Source organism: Cucumis sativus, chromosome 7, assembly GCF_000004075.3.
Source record: "Cucumis sativus cultivar 9930 chromosome 7, Cucumber_9930_V3, whole genome shotgun sequence".
In the NCBI taxonomy this organism is placed as follows: domain Eukaryota; kingdom Viridiplantae; phylum Streptophyta; class Magnoliopsida; order Cucurbitales; family Cucurbitaceae; genus Cucumis; species Cucumis sativus.
The window spans coordinates 11050137-11068446 of NC_026661.2; the positions used below are offsets into that span (position 1 = coordinate 11050137).

The 18310-nt window shown below is 31.9% G+C and overlaps 1 protein-coding gene and 1 long non-coding RNA gene across 2 annotated transcripts; both read right to left on the reverse strand.

The window, feature by feature from the left end:
* Positions 1 to 427: 427 nt before the first annotated feature.
* On the reverse strand, positions 428 to 6488 carry LOC101207234. Its single transcript, XM_004139757.3, has 2 exons — positions 5565 to 6488; positions 428 to 804 (listed from the first exon to the last, which is right to left on the reverse strand). Exons 1-2 carry the CDS (start codon positions 6129 to 6131, stop codon positions 718 to 720), a joined length of 654 nt encoding a protein of 217 aa, XP_004139805.1. The 5' UTR covers positions 6132 to 6488; the 3' UTR covers positions 428 to 717.
* A 988-nt stretch (positions 6489 to 7476) lies between these two features.
* Positions 7477 to 9100, reverse strand: LOC116405042. Its single transcript, XR_004218104.1, has 2 exons — positions 8591 to 9100; positions 7477 to 7691 (listed from the first exon to the last, which is right to left on the reverse strand). It is a non-coding gene; the product is annotated as an uncharacterized LOC116405042 (long non-coding RNA).
* Positions 9101 to 18310: the final 9210 nt, after the last annotated feature.

Genomic DNA, 18310 nt, shown 5'->3' on the forward strand with positions numbered 1-18310 from the left:
ACTTTAAATGCAATATTGATGTTATCAAAATTGATGTTGAATGATTAAGAACTTACTTAGAAGTGAGTTTCGTTAAAATCAATCCCCAACATGCCAAATCATTATGGTGTAAATCAATTTCAGTAAATCGCTTATAAACATTTCTTTTTCTAGTAAAGTTTGTCATTTCCCCCACTTGATGCATGGACTGATATGCATCACGTTACTCCGTCAATGCACCACATGGCAAAAAAAAAAAAAGGAAAGTTTTGTAGGGTTGAAGTAAATAAAACATCAACGTTACTAAATAAAAAGTATCTTATTCGTTTTAATATCAATTTCTTAAAGAGTTCGAAGTTTAAAAACCACATCATACATTTCCTATTCTCACGTTTTCAATACATTTCATTAAGAGGTAGATTTAGCATAGACGATCCTAATCCATTTATAAATTTGATTTTTCACATCTTCGGATGTTAATATTCTCAATAGAAAAAATAAATTGTTTTTACATTTTCTTCCAGTCTCTCTCAAGAAATTACATTCTGTATAAATCGTTTCTCAATGTTATCCATTTATTAGTTTCGTCTTTCCAAAAAAAATCGATGAATTCAATTTAGTCCCCAATTTCCAGGTAATTGATCAAGTATTTAGGAATCAAATTGAAATAATCCAAAGACGAAACTAATGAATGAGACTAATGATTTTGAATCTAAAATGAGAGAGAGAAGGGGCGTGTCATACATTTAAGCCATCAAAACCACATTGCTTGTATGTGAGAGACTGCTTTCTTGGACTAATCACAATTGCACAATCAACTGAAACCTATACAGTTTCCCAAAAAGAAAAGAGCAATGTAAATAATTGAATGTGATATTATAAACAATATAATATAGTAATATTATGGTTAAAGGAATAGGAAATGAGGTGGGAAGAGAGATTTGATTCAAAAGTCACATGGGGGGGGTAGGAACGATCCGAAAGTTCCTTTCATCATACATAATGCAACTTTAGACTTTCAAAACTAGCTGTCAGCATTGCTTCTCTCACTTCTTGTTTTTCCTTTTAAGTATTATATATATATACACACACACTAGATGCAACATCAACAAATACATACATTAATCTAAAATTTCTAAACTGTGATTCTTACAATTTATTTTGGTGGGATCAGCAATGTAAAGATGATTCTCTGTGTAAATCTTGAAGCACTTAAATTAGATCATTTGAAATGACCTCTAGAATTATAATTATAATGTTGCTCTAAAAATCATCTCAAACTGAATTATAATGTTGCTCTAAAAATCGTCTCAAACTGACTGTAACACCTAAATTAATCTATAAAGAAATTTAAGGTGCGTTCCAATTACATTTTATAGAGATTAAATTAAAATATAAGTTTTCTTTTTTAAATAATGGAATCTATCTAAAATAAATTTTAAAAAGAATGAGTTAGCGTGGTTTAGAATAAACACTCCAAATCAATTTTTAGAAAAGTTAATTTCTCTAATTGTACAAAACACCCTAATCGTCATCTTTAGCTATCCTTGCCAGCCAACCTTTGACAACCATCTTCGTTGACTATTGTTGGACAACGTTCAATCACTGTATCTAACAACTGTCGTCAGTAAACCTTCAAGCATCGTTTTTCACGTGATCGTCAACATTCGTCTAACGTTTTTCCCACAACCACTTCTACCCAACATTCGACTACTGCTTTCCAATAATTGTCACCGGCCAAGCTTCGGGTGACTGTTTTTTAGCAACCATAGCAAAACAACTATCGACCACGGTTGACCGTCATGGACGAACCTCTAGTCATTGTTTTCTGGGTACAGTTCTTCATCAACTATGATGGTCAAGTTTCGTCTACTGTTTTTTCGTCAACCACCAACAATTTCTTTCAATCATTGTCGACCAACTTCTAAAGAACAATTTTTTATGTCCACCACCTGTCAACTTCCAGTGATTGTTTTACAACGACCTCCACTCATTCTTTTGTCCTTGTTTTTCAACAACCGTTGTCAACAAACTTTTGACGGCATCTTTTTATGACCGTAATCTGATTATTTTTGTTGGAATACAATCAATCATCATCGACCATCGCCAACCGCTAACAATCAACTTTCGTGTACTATTATTTTTCGTTGTCACTGTGGGTCAACCTTCGATAACTACTTTTAAGTGGTCGTTGTCCGTCAATTTTTTGGCTACCATTTTTTTATGATCGTCTTTGCTAATATTCGACAATTGTTTCCCGATGATAGTTGTTGGTCAACCTCTGACAGCTACTTCCGTCAACCATCGATCTTCGTTTTCTGACATTGCCATCAGTCATCCTTTGTCGACTATGTTTAGACAATCATGGTAGACCAACTTTTGTCAAACATTTTTTGGTAACAGTTGTCAACCAACTTTCGTCAATTCATTGTCGACAACTTTCGTGGACCATTTTTTAGTGATTATTGCTAGCCAACTTCCGTCGACTATTTTACGATGAGCGTTGTCGGCTAACTTTCATCAAACTTTTGTTGATCGTTTTGGGTACCATTGTCAGCCAACTTTCATTGACTGTTTTTTGGTATCTGTTGCCTAACAACTTTTGTTGACCACTTTTTAGTGACCATTGCTAACCAACTTTTGTCGACTATTTTTTAGTAATTGTTACCAGCTAAGTTTCATTAAAAAAAAATTAGTTACAATTGTTGGTCAACTTTGTTGACCAATTTTTGGTAATTGTTGTCGACCAACCTTTATCAACTATTTCTTGGTGACTGTTGCTAGTGAACATTTATCCATTGTTAATTGGTGACTGTTGTCGATAAATTTTTGTTGATAGTTTTTCAATGATTGTTGTTAACCAACATTTTTCGACCGTTCTTTGATGATCTTGCGGGTCAACTTTCGTCAACCATTTTTCAATGATCGTTGTCGGCCAACTTTCATCAACCCTTTATTATTGACGACCAATTTTCGACGGCTGTTGTAGGTGAACATTCATTTGCATATATCGGTGATTGTTATCAACCAATTTTTGTAGACAGATTTTCAATAACATTGTCACCCAACATTCGTCCACTGTTGTTCGATGACTGTTGTCAGCTAACTTTAGCCAACCGCTTTTCGACGAGCATTATGAACATCATGGGTCAACTTTCATCGACCATTTTTTATGACCATTGTCAGCCAACTTTCATCGATCATTTTTCAATAACAATTGCTAACTAACTATTGGCGACCATTTTTCAGTGACCTTTGTCGACCAACTTTTTTCGACTGTTGTTTGGTAACCATTATCGGCTTACATTTGTTGATCGTGCTCGGTGACCATTGCCTATCGACTTGTTTTTTGGTGAGTATTGTCAATCAACTTTTGTCGACCATTTTTCAATGACCATTACTAACCAATTGCCATCAACTGTTTTTCGATGACTACTGTCGACTAACTTTAGACCGACTATTGTCACCAACTTCTTGTTACCACTTTACAATACTGTTGACGACCACCTCCACAAAAAAAAAAAAAAAAAAAAAATCTTTTTTTATAATTTGAAAATATAAAAACACTTTAAACATAAAATAAATCAAACACACTTTCACATAAAAACACTTTAAAAAAAATGTTCCAAAATAAGGAATTTTTAAAAGAATATTTAAATAAAAATACATGAAAAACATTTTCTTTTTCTAAAATTATTCGACACAATCCCTTGGGTGTTACGATTGAGATAATACTTTAACCTTTCATCCAATTACAATGTAAAAAATTAAGCTCCTATGTCCAAAAAGCAAAAGATAAACATTATCTATTTTATCCTTGGGTTTTAACTTTAATTACCATTTGATTCATAAGTTTCTAAATGTTAGTTTAAAAATCCACTTTTGTTTCAGTTTAAGGGAGTTTTCAAACTGTTATAATTTTATCCTTGGAAAATTTAGTTTCTTTCAATTTTCTATTTACAATTTTAAACTCGAATTTTCACTAAACTCCTAGTTCTTGTTTTGAATGTCAATATCTATATATATAAAAAAATTATTTTACTCTTTTTCATTGGTAATTAAAATTAAATTAAAAATTCAATTCACAGTTCTTAAAGATTAAAATCTGAGTATTCAGTTAAAAATTAAAGTTAGAAGTGAAATTTAAAATCTAAAAATAAAAATCAAATCTTCAAGATAAAATTACAATATTATAAAAGTTAATTTAAGTATCGAATAAAATTAAAAATATTTATGACCCATATAATAAAATAAAAAACGTGTTTCATAATTTATTCATTATTCGTTTTCTCTCTCACCTTTAAAGTCATTTTTCTCATAAACACAATATTATTTTCTTATTCTTTTTTTATTATCAATGACCGTTATTATTTTTTTTTTTTACTACAAATAGACCACTACCGCTAAAAGATTGATTAGATTGGGTACAAGACTATAAGATCATTTAAATTGGATAAAAGGAAATATAATGTACCAAGATCGTTTAGACGGAGTACAAGGTCATTAGACTGGATACAAGGATACGAGATTGTTTTTGTATGTGTGTAAATTCTTAATTACGGGGTACTTTTGTTATTTATCGTTGTAGGTTTAGACGAGATTGTTGTTATTTATACTTTTGGGTGTTTTTTTTGTTCTATTTTTTAAAAACCAAAAACTGGAACTAAAAAATGCACCTAAAACATACATCAGTCTTCAGTTTTATATTATTCACAAAACAATTTGAACCCAATGTCTGGATCCAATAGAAGCGATATTCAGTGGAAGCTAATCGGATATCTTTAACTTGAAACAATTAGGAAAAATAAATAAGTGATAGTGCGTTCGGAAAAATGGGCGTGAAAGTAAAGCAAAAACGAAAGAAAAGGATGCAAACTACTGTTGTCGCTTTCCCTCTATTTTTCGACTTTCTTCATTTATATACTCATCCAATTATAAACAAAAATCCTTTTGCAACTCAATTTCTGTCCCTAACCAAAATAAAAAAAGTTCTGAAATATGTATATATGAATATATACACAAAAGTTCTCTGAAATTTTAAAACAACAAAAACAATGAAATACACCAATCAGACGGTCCATATCAGATCCATCCAAATCCTTAACTCCCAAGTATACCCACTTAAGAAGGACAAAATAGAAAAAGAGTTTTTGCTAAAAAAAAAACAACGAATACAACCATAAAATTCAAAGGTTATCTCCCAAGGAGGTTTTTGACAACACTTTTTGTTTCTTTTTTGAACTTGGGAAAACTAATTAGCAAAGATCCCTCAAGGTCAGTGAGTTTCGAGTTCAATCTTCTTGAATTGTTTCTGTTGTTGCATTTTGGAATTACAGTGCTCTAGTACCATATTAAATAAAACGAGTTTCCATAGGGGAAAATTTTCAATGTAGGATGACCACCTAAGGGTTTTCTAGTTTTTACTCATAATTGTGCATTTAGAATTAAGGAAAAGAGCATTAAAATTAATTTCGAAGAGTTGATTAAAAAAGAAAGAAAAGGAACCAAGAGAAGGATATGCGTGAAATGAGGAAATTACATGGAAGTTCCTAAAAAAGCAGAGAGAAAGTAGAGATGAGAAGTACCTGAACGCCGGGGGAATTGAAGGACAAGAGGCGGATCTTAGCAGCAACATCACCGAGTATTCTCAGCTCAACACGGTCGTTCAAGGAGGCGTCACGGATCAAATCGGCAGCGTCAGCTTGAAGGAGATTAACGCGATCCACAGCGATGGTGGCATCCACCTGGCGCTGGCTGTGAGGGTCTTGAAAGAATCCCGGAACGGAGGCTCTCCCAAGTGGAATTCCTCTGTACATGACCGTGAACCGGGATTCCTCGTACTTGATTCCAACTTTATTAGGGTTAACAGCTGTGAAAATCATCCGAATGTTGAGGGAAAGAGAGGCGGTGGTGGGATTGGGATTGGTTATGCCCACGTACTGGACCTTCACTTGCTGGAGATCGAATTGGGGTTTCTTGGGTTTGAGGGCGAGGACGACAACGAGGACGATGGCGAGGACTAAGAGGGCGAGGAAGGAGAAAAGGAGGAAGAGGCAGCAGCAGCAGCCTTTGAAAGTGGCGGAGGAGGAGGAGGATCTGGGATTGTAGCGAGGGTGGACCCCGTTTGGGACAGTTCTTGATGATGAAGACATCGCTCTTTGATTTTGAAATTTTAGAAGGGATGGGATTGTTGGTGGTGCTGCTGCTTGCCTGTTGGGAGTGTGAGTGTGAGTGTGAGACAGAGATTGTGTTGTTGTGTAGCAGTTGGCAGTAGCAGCGCTCCCCCACCGAGTGCCTTCCTCTTCGCTGCCTCATTTCTAGGCTCCCACTCGCATTACCCTCTTTTTTCCCATCGCTTTCTCTCTCTCTCTCCTGCATCTTCTTTTTGCCATTATTATTTTGATGGGCTAAATTAAAGAAAATGACCTAAAACTTCCATCAAACTTGCTTACTTCTAATGTGAAATTGAAGTGCACACAAATGCACAACAAAAACACTAACAATGTGTCTGGACAGGTAAAGAGTTATGGAAATAGGATTACGATAATTCTAGTGTTATGATAATAGAATATTATTTTTATAGTGTTATGGTAACGTGTGTTGGGAAAGGAATATGAAATGTAGTATTATGATAGCATATGTTTGGAAATGATCATGATAGTAGTGTTATAATAATATGTGTTTGGAGAAATGATTATTACTATAGTATTATTACAATGTGTTTGAGGAAGGATTATTGTTGTATTATTATTATAACATATGTTTGGTGAAAGTGATACGAGTGTAGTATTATGATAATACGCATTTGGGGCAAAGATTATGTTAATGGATTTAGGATAAATTTTTTTATTTAAATAAGGAATATTAATATATGAATTAAAAAATATCATAGATTTTAAAAAAAAATAAACAATATTAATTTATGTAATTATAATAAACCAATTTTTTATTTCCATACATTTTCAAATATTCTTCTTATGTACCCAAAATTGTTACGTTCAGACCCATTTCATTTCATTTTTCCTTGACGTATATGCAATTGGAAAATAATAGTCTCTTGATTAAAAATAGTTTTTCAAATGACTTTTGTGTTCATTGATTTTAGGTAACTTACTAAGAATCCTAAAAAGTGATTATTGTTTTACGTAAAAAAGAATGAAAAACCTATAATTTATAACATTTTAATAACTTGTAAAAAACTCTATTGAGGTTCTAACCGTTCACCTAACCTTGATTTTTGTCTCCCTATTGTGTTTAATTTCTATATCGGTTATGAAAACACAATTAGTTTATGAAGTTTAAGGGATTTTTTTTTTTTTTTTTTTTTTTTTTTGCAACCATCGCAACTTAGTAAGAATCCTAAAAAATTGTTTTATGTATAGGTTGTTCGAAATGTCAAAACAACTACACGTGACCTCGATTTTTTTTATTAGAACAGTAGCTGATGAATGAAAATGATAGTGCAATAGTAGAGACATGGTTTGTGTAATATGCAAATTAATCAATAAACAAAACTATTATTCAATATAGTAAGGAAATTACGGTTTACATAATGACGTATAGCAAGCGTTTAATAAACAAACATTAAGACGAAGGAAACAAATGAATTTATTACAAAATTCAATTAACTAGACCACAAATAGATCGGCTTGATAAATGAATGAGGTTTATAGCCGTAGTACCTCCTTTACGAATGGTATAAGTGCGACAACCTGAAAATACACACACAAAAAAATTGCATTACGTAATGTAAAAGGAACTAAATATGTGTACTAAACATACCTTAACCGCAAAAAGAACCTTACAAATTCATGTAACTGTACAATAAATAACATAAGCATTAATACATAAAGAAAGGGAAAGAAAGTAGCCTCAGAGTTAAGAAATTCCTGCAAAGGCATTCAAGAAGAATGCATTTGCCATAGAAATTCGTGTGGTGGACTCGATTACATCATATGTAAAAGCAAAGCAAGCAAAGAGAGTCAGAAAACCGATATCATTCAAAAGAGCAAGGGAGACATGGTGACAAAACAATGGGTTATAAAGAATTTGATACAGTGGCTAAAATGGCATCACATTGTTGACATAAAAATAGGATGCTAGAAGAATAGACAGTGTAGTGTTATCATAAACCAAGAGGCAGTAACCATAATTTAATGCAACCATGGAAACAAAAAAAAAAACAAGTGAAACAAATCCATATATGTGAGGAACATGAGGAACACGGAGTGAAACAAAAAAAAACAAGTGAAACAGGTTTGTTTAAATAATAATAAGGCAATAAACAAATGGAATGAATCACAAAATTCATTTAGATGCAGTAAACATAACATGGAATGGGGGTGCAAGACAAAATGGATCACATAGGGAGGCAAACCAAAATCATACATGTGAGGAACATAGAGTCAGGAACACCAAAACAAATTGATGAACGAACCATTGGAAAAAAAAAAAAAATTGAACCAAAGTTTTCATACTTCAGAGAGTGTCCAACATTAAACTCATCACTGGCAATGGAAAAACAAATGTATTGTAGACCCAAAAAAATGTACAAACATGAAAAAAGCATCAGGGAGTGACCACCAATTTACTCATCATTTGCCACACATACCTTCAGTGTTGACCGACGACCCCTACCATGCTCCATCGTGCCCCTACTTGACTTTCGTTCAACATATTAGTGTAGCATCTGTGACATTAATGGACGTTTGGTCGAAACAAAAGAGCAGTGAACTCGTTCTCAAACCGACAAGGGTTGAGGAGCGGCAAGGTAGGTTTCATTGGCAAATCAAACATATGGAAAGATGGAGAGAGGATGAGAAACGTTTCGGAGGTAACACACGTTTGTGTGGCAATCAATCAACGAAATGCATCGAAGAGAGGATGAGAACCGTTTCGAAGGTAGCATCAAAATGCAACCGTCACAAAAAAAATAGGTTTCATCGGTAGGAACATAAAATCGAAAAAAGTAAGGCAAAAATTGAAGACGAACAGAACTTGTATATCGTCGAAAATGGGAGGGAAGGAAATACATTTCCTTTCATTTTCAGTTTACAGTGAGGAGGAAAAGGAAGAAGACAATGGAAAATTAGAAAGATAATTAGAGGAAAAGGGAAGAAAATCAAACGAAAATCAAACAAAAATCAGAAGAAAATGGGGGAAAAACAATAGGAGAAGTAGGATTAAATGGGGATTAGGATCATAACCCTTGGGCCTTGGGCCAACACGGTTTGGCCCAATTTCCTTTTCCTTTTCCCCCTAAATTCCTACCCCAAACATACTCTAAAGGATAAAAAGACATGCTAGCACAAGCGGATTGAATTAAAATTCTCTAATTGCTCTTAATTTTATGGATTACATGCTTTAGAAAAGGGAAGAAATAGAGATTTTGATAAACTCACCTTTCAAGCTCGAACTATCTTTTGATTGATGTTGAAGTTGATCACGAACGAGATGTAGACCACCACGAGAGTCATCCCAACTATCATCCCACCTTAGGACATATGATGGAATCCTAAAGGCCTATTTGATAACGTTCTCGTTTGTGATTCTTTATTTCTAATTTCCTGTTTCATGTTTATTAAATTTTAACAACTAGAAACTTGAATATATTTGGTAACTATTTTTATTTATTGTTTCTTGAAAAAAAAAACCATAAACATAACTTGTTTAATAATCATTTTTTTAACATTTTCGCTTATATCTAAAGTTTAAATATAATTTAATTATGTAAAAAATAAAAAAATCATTAGAAATAATTATAAGACATTGATATTATCAAACCATAAGTCCCAGTGCAAAATTAACAGGGGGCATGGGCAAGAATGACAAAAAAGTTAAAAGAAAAACTAAATCCATAGTCGAGCAATATGAAATTTTGCAAAAATGGAAAAATCGATCAATCCAATCCAGTTTAAATGAACATTGAAATTGAAAAATAAAAAATGTCCTCATGATTCATTGACTTTTGCATGTGTAATGTAATTGCTATGTGATTGTTGTTTGATTATCACTCGATTACCTTCTTTGTTTTTGTTAGGACTAGAATAGATAGTACAATTCATACTTAATTTTATCCTTATGCAGGCATATATTCATTAATTTCATATTTTATAGAGATTATTGTCACACTCCACCCCACAACGCGTTTTGACTTTTGCGTTCCAAGACGCAAACGCGAGTTGAGTAGCCTTTATAGCTCAAAATGAAATGCCAGAACGCTCAAGCTTAACCCTTAACCTCAAACTTAATGCTTAACTTGAGACTTAACATAAATAGTTATAACAAAATCCACAACCCATGATAATAAAAGCAACTTTCTCTTATTTATTTAACAACATGTGTTCCAATACTTAGTAAATGCTTTGTTGAGTACTAAAAACTAAAATAAAAGGCTTCCAACATCTAGTGGAGTATCCTTCTGATGCACATTCAGAACACCTAGCTAAACGCCTTTAACGCCTAGCTAAAAGTCTTACCTTTCTTAACTTGACCTCCACGCCTTGTTACTTGGGGAATGGAAACTTAAAATCATAAGTCAAATACTTAGTGAGTGGAATTTTAGAAATCCTTTTTGGGCACTCAATCACGTAAATTTATTTTCATAAATAGGCATAAAATGCCCCATTCAAAACATAAAACACACATTAGTCTTTCTTATTCCTTTTGCAAAAAATATGAGCATTCTCACGCATAGACTGAAGGGATAAAAGTCCTAGACAGCAAGAGATTTTACATAATCATTCTTCAAATTAATTTGGAAATCCCAAATACCAATACATTGGCAAAATAATATAAAACTAATTTTATTATTATAACTTAAAGGCTAAACTTCTTCTAATTATATATTAGACAAAAAAAAAACTTATGTAGTTTGACATCTCTGAATCTATTAAACCTCCAAATTTGGGAACACCACCAGTCGGAGACCTTCCTATCTTTTAGGATGAGATTGGTTTATGAAAATCATCCAGTTGGGATGAAAAAAAATTTAGAGAGAAACTATTTTTCAAAAAAGTAAAATCATTAGTTCTATTTTTTATTAAGAAAAATTATGTTTCTTCCACATATTTATAACTCTCTTTTCTTCATGGAGTAGGAAATAGAGTAAGAGAGAATCATAAAATTTTATTAATTTAAAAATATTAAATAAATAGAGTTTTAAAATCAACTAATTAATTAACAATTAACAATTAATTAAATCATAGTTAATTAATATTTTATTTAAATCATATTTAATTAATATCACTCTAATATCTTACACTTTTATATTAATTAATTAAATCAAATTCAATTAAATAAAATTAAACTAAAATATTAATTAATTCTCCAATTAATTAATAACTAAATTAAATATTTGATATTTATCTTAATATTTGAATAATATTCAAATATAAATTTCTCATAACCAATAATTTTAATATGAATCCAATTCACATTAAATTAATATTTGAATTCATTCAAATATTTTCTCTCTCATAAATTAATTTTGAATCATATCCAAAATTAAATTTATAAAATAAAATTTAATTAAAATATAAACTTTATATTATAATGTATAGACATTATACTAATTCCCAAAGTAAATTTGACCATTTCAAATTACAACCAATATAAATAAATCTTATTACCTTTTACGAGCTAGAAATGGACCTAATGAATCTATAGATGAGAAGCTACAATGATATGAGATTAATTATCTAAACTCATTAACCATATTAATCAATATTTGTTAGTTGTGTGTACACTTCACTAAAGACTCACAGTTAAACTCTTCTCATTGTAGATATATTTATGTATCCACGGATATAGACCAATAACAGTAAGTTAGTCCTTCACGAGTGTTCATAACGCCAACTAGGTCAAATTACCATTTTACCTCTAAGTTACATCTAGTCCTTAAATACTAGTGTTCCTTTAATGAACAACCTGTTTATGGTTCAACCAATAAGTAGAAACCCCTATCGTGCCATAGAAAGAGTAGTGCTCTTTGTTCACATCTCAGAGACACTATTTAAGGGAATACCCATCTACTTACCCTAAAGTAGGAAATGAGTAAATTTCATCGTGTGTAGCTATGTTCTCAGCTCCCCATTTGGTCTTGTCCCAAAAATTATAAGCATATTGAGTCAACAATCTGGCCAGTCTCACCCGTACAAATCAAAGAACAATTCCTCGCGAACAGAAGTTCATAATACACTCAGGATTAAGACTAAGTTACCTAAGTTATTCTAATGAAATAGAAACCTGACTAGTTAACAGAGTTACATCTAGTGGTTATTATTTCATGATCTTGTCTTATACAAACTCATTGCATAGGATACCTTTACTCGCATGTGACCTACACGAACGAGCTAGTTGGATCATTGTATTTGTATCAAATACAAAGTGAATTGTATCCATAGTGTTACTAGGATAAGGTACCCAACCTTATCCCTATACTATAGACCCTTTAAGTTGATCTCGAACATTGATCTCTATATGCCTCTACATACTGTTCAAGAGTCCTCAAACATCTTTTGTTGTTATTTTATTGGATTTGGGTTATTAAGACAAAACTAATAATATAATCAATAACATATGAAATTATCACAATAACACTTTATTAATAACGGTCAATGGATTATATTTATAATCTATGAATTTTAGGACATAAATCCCAACAAACTACTATGATGACCACATTATCAACAACATACCTTGAAGAATTTTCTAGTTCATTTTTCGTTGCTCAAGTTGTTAACTCAATACGCTCCTTTCAATGCATTGGCCAACTTCTTACTACCCTGTAGTTGTTTCATCCCATGGTTTCCGTGACATTATGGGTATATAAAAACTAGCTTATTTGAGAAATAAAACTAATAGTTTACTTGCATACATAAAACTTATACATTCGTAAAAAAAAACATGAAAACTTTAACTTAGTAACTCTTTCTTTCAACAAATGTGCTTCCTCATAAACATTGAACATGCATTATATAATATAACAATATAAGACTTAGGTAGAAAGAAAACTTTCAAAACTTCGTTCTTCCTTTTAGAAAAATCAATCACTACAGCTAAGTTCCTTCCTCTAAACGCTCAACTCCAAGTCTTCTTCTTCGAGCTTAATAACTTCCTCGACAAGACAACAGTTGAGTAATTTTTCTTAGTAAATTTCATAGTAACATTCTTTTCTTTAGACCTTTCACTTCTATTTATACTTACAATTAGTTGTCATCCTTGAGCTCTCCTTAACTTGCTAGCTCCTACTTGGTGCTTTTCACATGTGAGCTTAATATCCTTCCTAGTCATGCTTAGCTTAAACACCACATAGTCCACTATCGAATCATGATTAGGAAATTTTTCTGAATTTTTCTAACTCTTTCGCTTGTGTTTTTACAAAGTAACACCCAAAATGCCCAACTCTTTGCATTAATGAGGTTCAACAAAAATTTTCCTCAACGCACTTTGTCATTCGAAACGCCTATCACCATAATGGCTTCTTCTTAAAAGTACTTTTTACTTAGGACACGAGTCTTACAATTAAGAAAATAGACTCCGATACGAGAACAATTCAACAAAATCGTAACTAATTGAAAGTTTACGAAATCTTGAGTCGTTCCGTCGAAGAAAACACATGCTCGTCCTTGATGTTGCTGGTTCGAATCTTATAAACGGTTACTTCAATTATTTTCTTTGAATATTCATTTTTCTTCCAAAAATTAATATCAAATTCATCCATTTCTCTTCATCTTCACTTCAATTTTGTACAAATTCTCTCTCAACCTCAATTTCTTCTCAAGGTTCTGTCATATTTCTTACTTAATTCTTACTGAATTTTTCACGGATCTTTTAGGCTAAGGTAAGAAAAAGGGTATTGGGTTTAATTTTTCAACTTACATGAGAATTTTAGTTCTTCCGATTAGATTTTGATGCATGATTCTTGAATTTCTTGGATAAAGATGATATTAATCTTGATCAAATTAATTGCATGAATTCTTCTTTAATTCTTAGTTATGCAATACACATTCTTCCGAAATTAAAGTTATCAATTGTTGTTAGATTCCTTCTTTTGAATTGATTACTAGCAAATATTTGATATTAAAATCGTTAGCATCATGAATCTTGAAATAGCTTAAGTAACAATCACATTATTTTGAGTCTTGGTTGAAAATCTTAGAGGTTAATGCAATTTATACAATTTTGGGGAAGATGCAATGTTGGAAGCATAAGTATTATGAATTAGAATTCATAACTTAAATTGGTGTGACTAATTCTTGAGTCAAATAAGGCTTTTGACTCCCAGAAATAATTAACCTAGGAATTGAATTTTGCAAGAGTTCATTCTTCTTATTCTACTACGACTTTGCTGTTAGCGATGCTTGAATCTTGGGTCTATGAAGACTACCCCCTCTGTCCCCTAACTTGTAATATTGTTTCATTGTCCTGTCTTTCATTTTTGTATTCTTTGAAATTTGTACTGTGCATATTGTACATTGGCCTATGACCTACATTCTTTGTATATATGATGCATTTATGCCTTTTCAATCCAACATTCATTTACTTTCCACCAGTCAACGTGTTATTCATAGCTTAGGTAAATGATAAGTTCTTGATAAAAAAAAAAAGAGTTGCTCATAAGTCTTATCGCATTAGTTGAACTATTCTCATCATCTGACTAGGGTAAGTCGCCAACTACCCAAAAGGAAAAGTAGCTAGGACCTAACTCACAAGCGTGAAGAGGAGTTTCATCTTTCCTCACAAGATCATTTCCAACATTTGTATCCCGAAAGGAGAACAATTGTCGACAATGGGCATCGAGAGGTTGCCGTCCTCAATCGTGAAATCCTATACGGTTCATAAGTAGTCCCTTCTAGATATAACTCGCCAATTCATATTTAGTCATATGGATCTCCAAAAGCAACCATGTGTGAAATATAATGATTTAAGAGAAGCATGCCTTAATCATAAGTATGGTTTAGTGAGTTACATTGCATCAAGGTTGTCCCATTACATATTCACCTGATAATAGATAGACATTTCTTCTTTCATTTTACAGACACAAGTAAGTTCGCATTACCATACCATTTTATTGTCCCCTATTTACAGACTCTCGCTGCTTAGTTTAGCTTTTCTTACATTTGTTATTCTTTAATTCTTTCATATCGCCTAATTGATGAGTAATTTCATAGAACTAATGTCTTGAAACAACTCTCTATGCTTGACCCTGAATCACCTAGGTAAACCTACCATTTTGCTTGTACTTGGGCAAGTAATAGGAAAACTTGTACTCAATGAGGACTTATGTATTACGCGATGAAGAGGTACATAGTGAGCATTTCACATGCTATGATCATGCCTCGTGACTTATCGCCTAGATTAAGCACGCAATACAGAAAGATATGGTGAGCACATTACGCGCAATGAACCTACATAGTGACATATTGCAATTGCATTACACAAATGTGAAACTACTAAGACTAAGTCCCAACCATAACCAAGCAATAATCCCATGTGAACAAGAGTTTGTAAAAGTGACTATTTCATGGTTCAATCTTTTGTAAACTCTTTACATAGGATGCCTTCATTTGCATGTCTCTACATGAACGAATTAAGGATCACATCGTTTATACTAGATACAAAGCGAAATGAATCCATAGTGTTTCCAAAATAAGGTGTCCAGTCTTATTCATATATTATAGATCATTTGGGGTATATACTCGAACTTGACTCATGTTTATGTATATACCTAAAGTTCAAGTTTACACAAGATAGTTTGAAACCCTTGATTATTTGATTCAAGAATATACAATTTTCACTTATAATTCTTGAAAACCCATTTTATTGAATATGATATAATTTACAAATTACGAGTTTTGTGACATAAATTCCAAAAATCACATATTGAAGTGTGATTGTTGGAATTTATGTCTTAAAACTCGTAATTTGTAAATTATATCATATTCAATAAAGTAGTTATTTATGAATTACTAGTGAAAGAGAATACTATAATCTTGAATCAAATAAACTAAGTCCCTAAGGCTATCTCGTAGACTTGAACTTTATGTACAGACATAAATGTGGATCAAGTTTGAGTTCATAGCTTAAAGGATCTATAATTTATGGATAAAGTTGGACGCCTTATTCTGGTAACATTATGGATGTCACCTGCTTTGTAAGTAGTACAAACGATGTGATCTTGAATCGTTCATATAGCTACATAATAGTAGAGGCATCCTATGTAAAAAGTTTGCATAAGACCGAACCATTAATTATTCACTTTTACGTTATAACACCGTTGACGTTTTAACGCTGAGTATTTCTTTTAATTTGATGACATAGGTAACTTAACCTTAATTCTAAGCTAACTTTAAACTTTTGTTCACACAAGATTATCCTTAAATATTCATAGGTGAGGATTTCTCTTAGTGTTGGCCCAATATGCCTTTCATTTCATAGGTAAAACCAAGTGTATAGTTGGGGAGATAGGTTGCAAGATGAGATTTACTTCTGACCTATTTACGGTCAGTAGATATATTGTTCCCTTATGTACTGAATGCAGATCTTAAACAAGGGACCCCACCCTCTCATTTGATCTGCAAGGGATTCGATTGATAGGTTGGACATTAAACAAGTTGTTCATTAGAGGATCAATGGTGCTTAAGGAACAAGAAGTAATATCAAGAGTAACATAATAAATTGCTCTGTTGAGGTTACGAATAACTTTTGAAGAGTTAGCTTACTAATCACGGTTATATCAGGCAGACATAAATATATTTACAAGGGGAGTGCAACTACGGGACTTTACTGAAATGATCCATTAGTTAACGAATGTTGATTAGGCTTGGTCTAAAAGAGTTTAATTAGTTAATCTCGGATTGTTGGAGCCCATGATCTATAGGTCCACTAGCTCCCTCTACTAGCTCATTATGGTATAAAAATTTAGAACAAGGTGATAAAAAATTCAAGTAGTACAAATTTATTTTCGTTATTGATATTAATATATATGAGCTTTTTAGAAACAAGTGATATTTAAATAAAATTTTAATATCGAAAAACTCGAATAAAGATTCAAATTAAATTCATTTGGATTGGTCGGGATTTGATTTACTATTGTTATTATTATTGATTAATAAGATTAATTAATATTAAATAATAAAAAAATTAGAAATTTCAATTTTAGAATTTCAATTTTGAAAATCAAATATTTTAAAAACTTGAAATTTAATTACAAATTGAATTTCTTTCTTCAAGAGGCAATAGATATTTTCCACCTCTTTCACCGAATTTCAAGCAATTAGATGCCATGTTATTGATAATTTGATTTGCTTATAAATACCCATCATATTGCTCAATTGAATGATGATTTTCGTTGGAAATTTGGTGACAATTTTGAAGTGCTTAGGAAAATATTGATATTCTCATTTTCTCTCAAAAATCACTAATTTGATCACCAATTCGATTCCACAATTGCATTCTAAAGCCAGAGAAGAGTTGGTAATCTATGACTTGGAATCAACGAAAACGAACAACAATTGCATTCTAAAGCCAGAGAAGAGTAGAAAAGACTCTTGTGGTTATCTATGACTTGGAATCAACGAAAACAAACAAGAATTGAAGGAGAATTTCAAATTTCATGTAAGTGTTTTTTAATTTACAATTTTGCTCAATTTTCAATTTCATGTTAAATTAGATGAAATTAGAGTGTTCTGTTATGATTCTCTTCTCTGGTCATGTTTTTTTATCTATCAATAGTAAACTTTATACAATCAACAATATTATAGCATCTAGTATGACAAGTTTACGATAATAATAACAAATAACCTTTCTTGAATTTGGTCGTTGGATATTGATTGTGAAGGAATGGAATTCCCGTAGCGAAAGCGTGTGAACGCCGTGCAAAAGAATTTCGGTTTGAAACATAGAGAAAACCTAAACATGCTCCTATGGAGGATAAGAAGAAAGAAAACTAACCTTTGTAGAACCTCCCAATAAGTCTCGAACTTTCTAATAAACACCACCAACACCACAGAATCTTCCTTGTTATCCTCAAGATAAAAAAAACACAGATTTAAAGGAAAAATTATTTGCAGAGCCTTTGTCTATTTTTGCAGAGAGAATTCTTTTGTAAATTTCACCTCCTTTCTATATCTTAACCAAAAGATATGAAGAGAGATGGAGAGGATAACTTCCTCCCTCTCCCATTGGGAGTTATTCTTTTATTTGAATTAATATTAATATAAATTCAAATTATATTATATCTCATATAATATTAAATTTATATTGTATCTCATATAATATTAATTTTATATTATATCTCATATAATATTAATTTTATATTATATCTCAT

Excerpts from the sequence above, each read along its gene's own strand:
- LOC101207234 (XM_004139757.3), bottom strand. The coding sequence starts at position 6,131 with ATGTCTTCATCATCAAGAACTGTCCCAAACGGGGTCCACCCTCGCTAC. Across the intron at positions 805-5,564 it reads TCAATTCCCCCGGCGTTCAG|GTTTCAGTTGATTGTGCAAT; the intron begins GTACTTCTCATC and ends GAAACTGTATAG.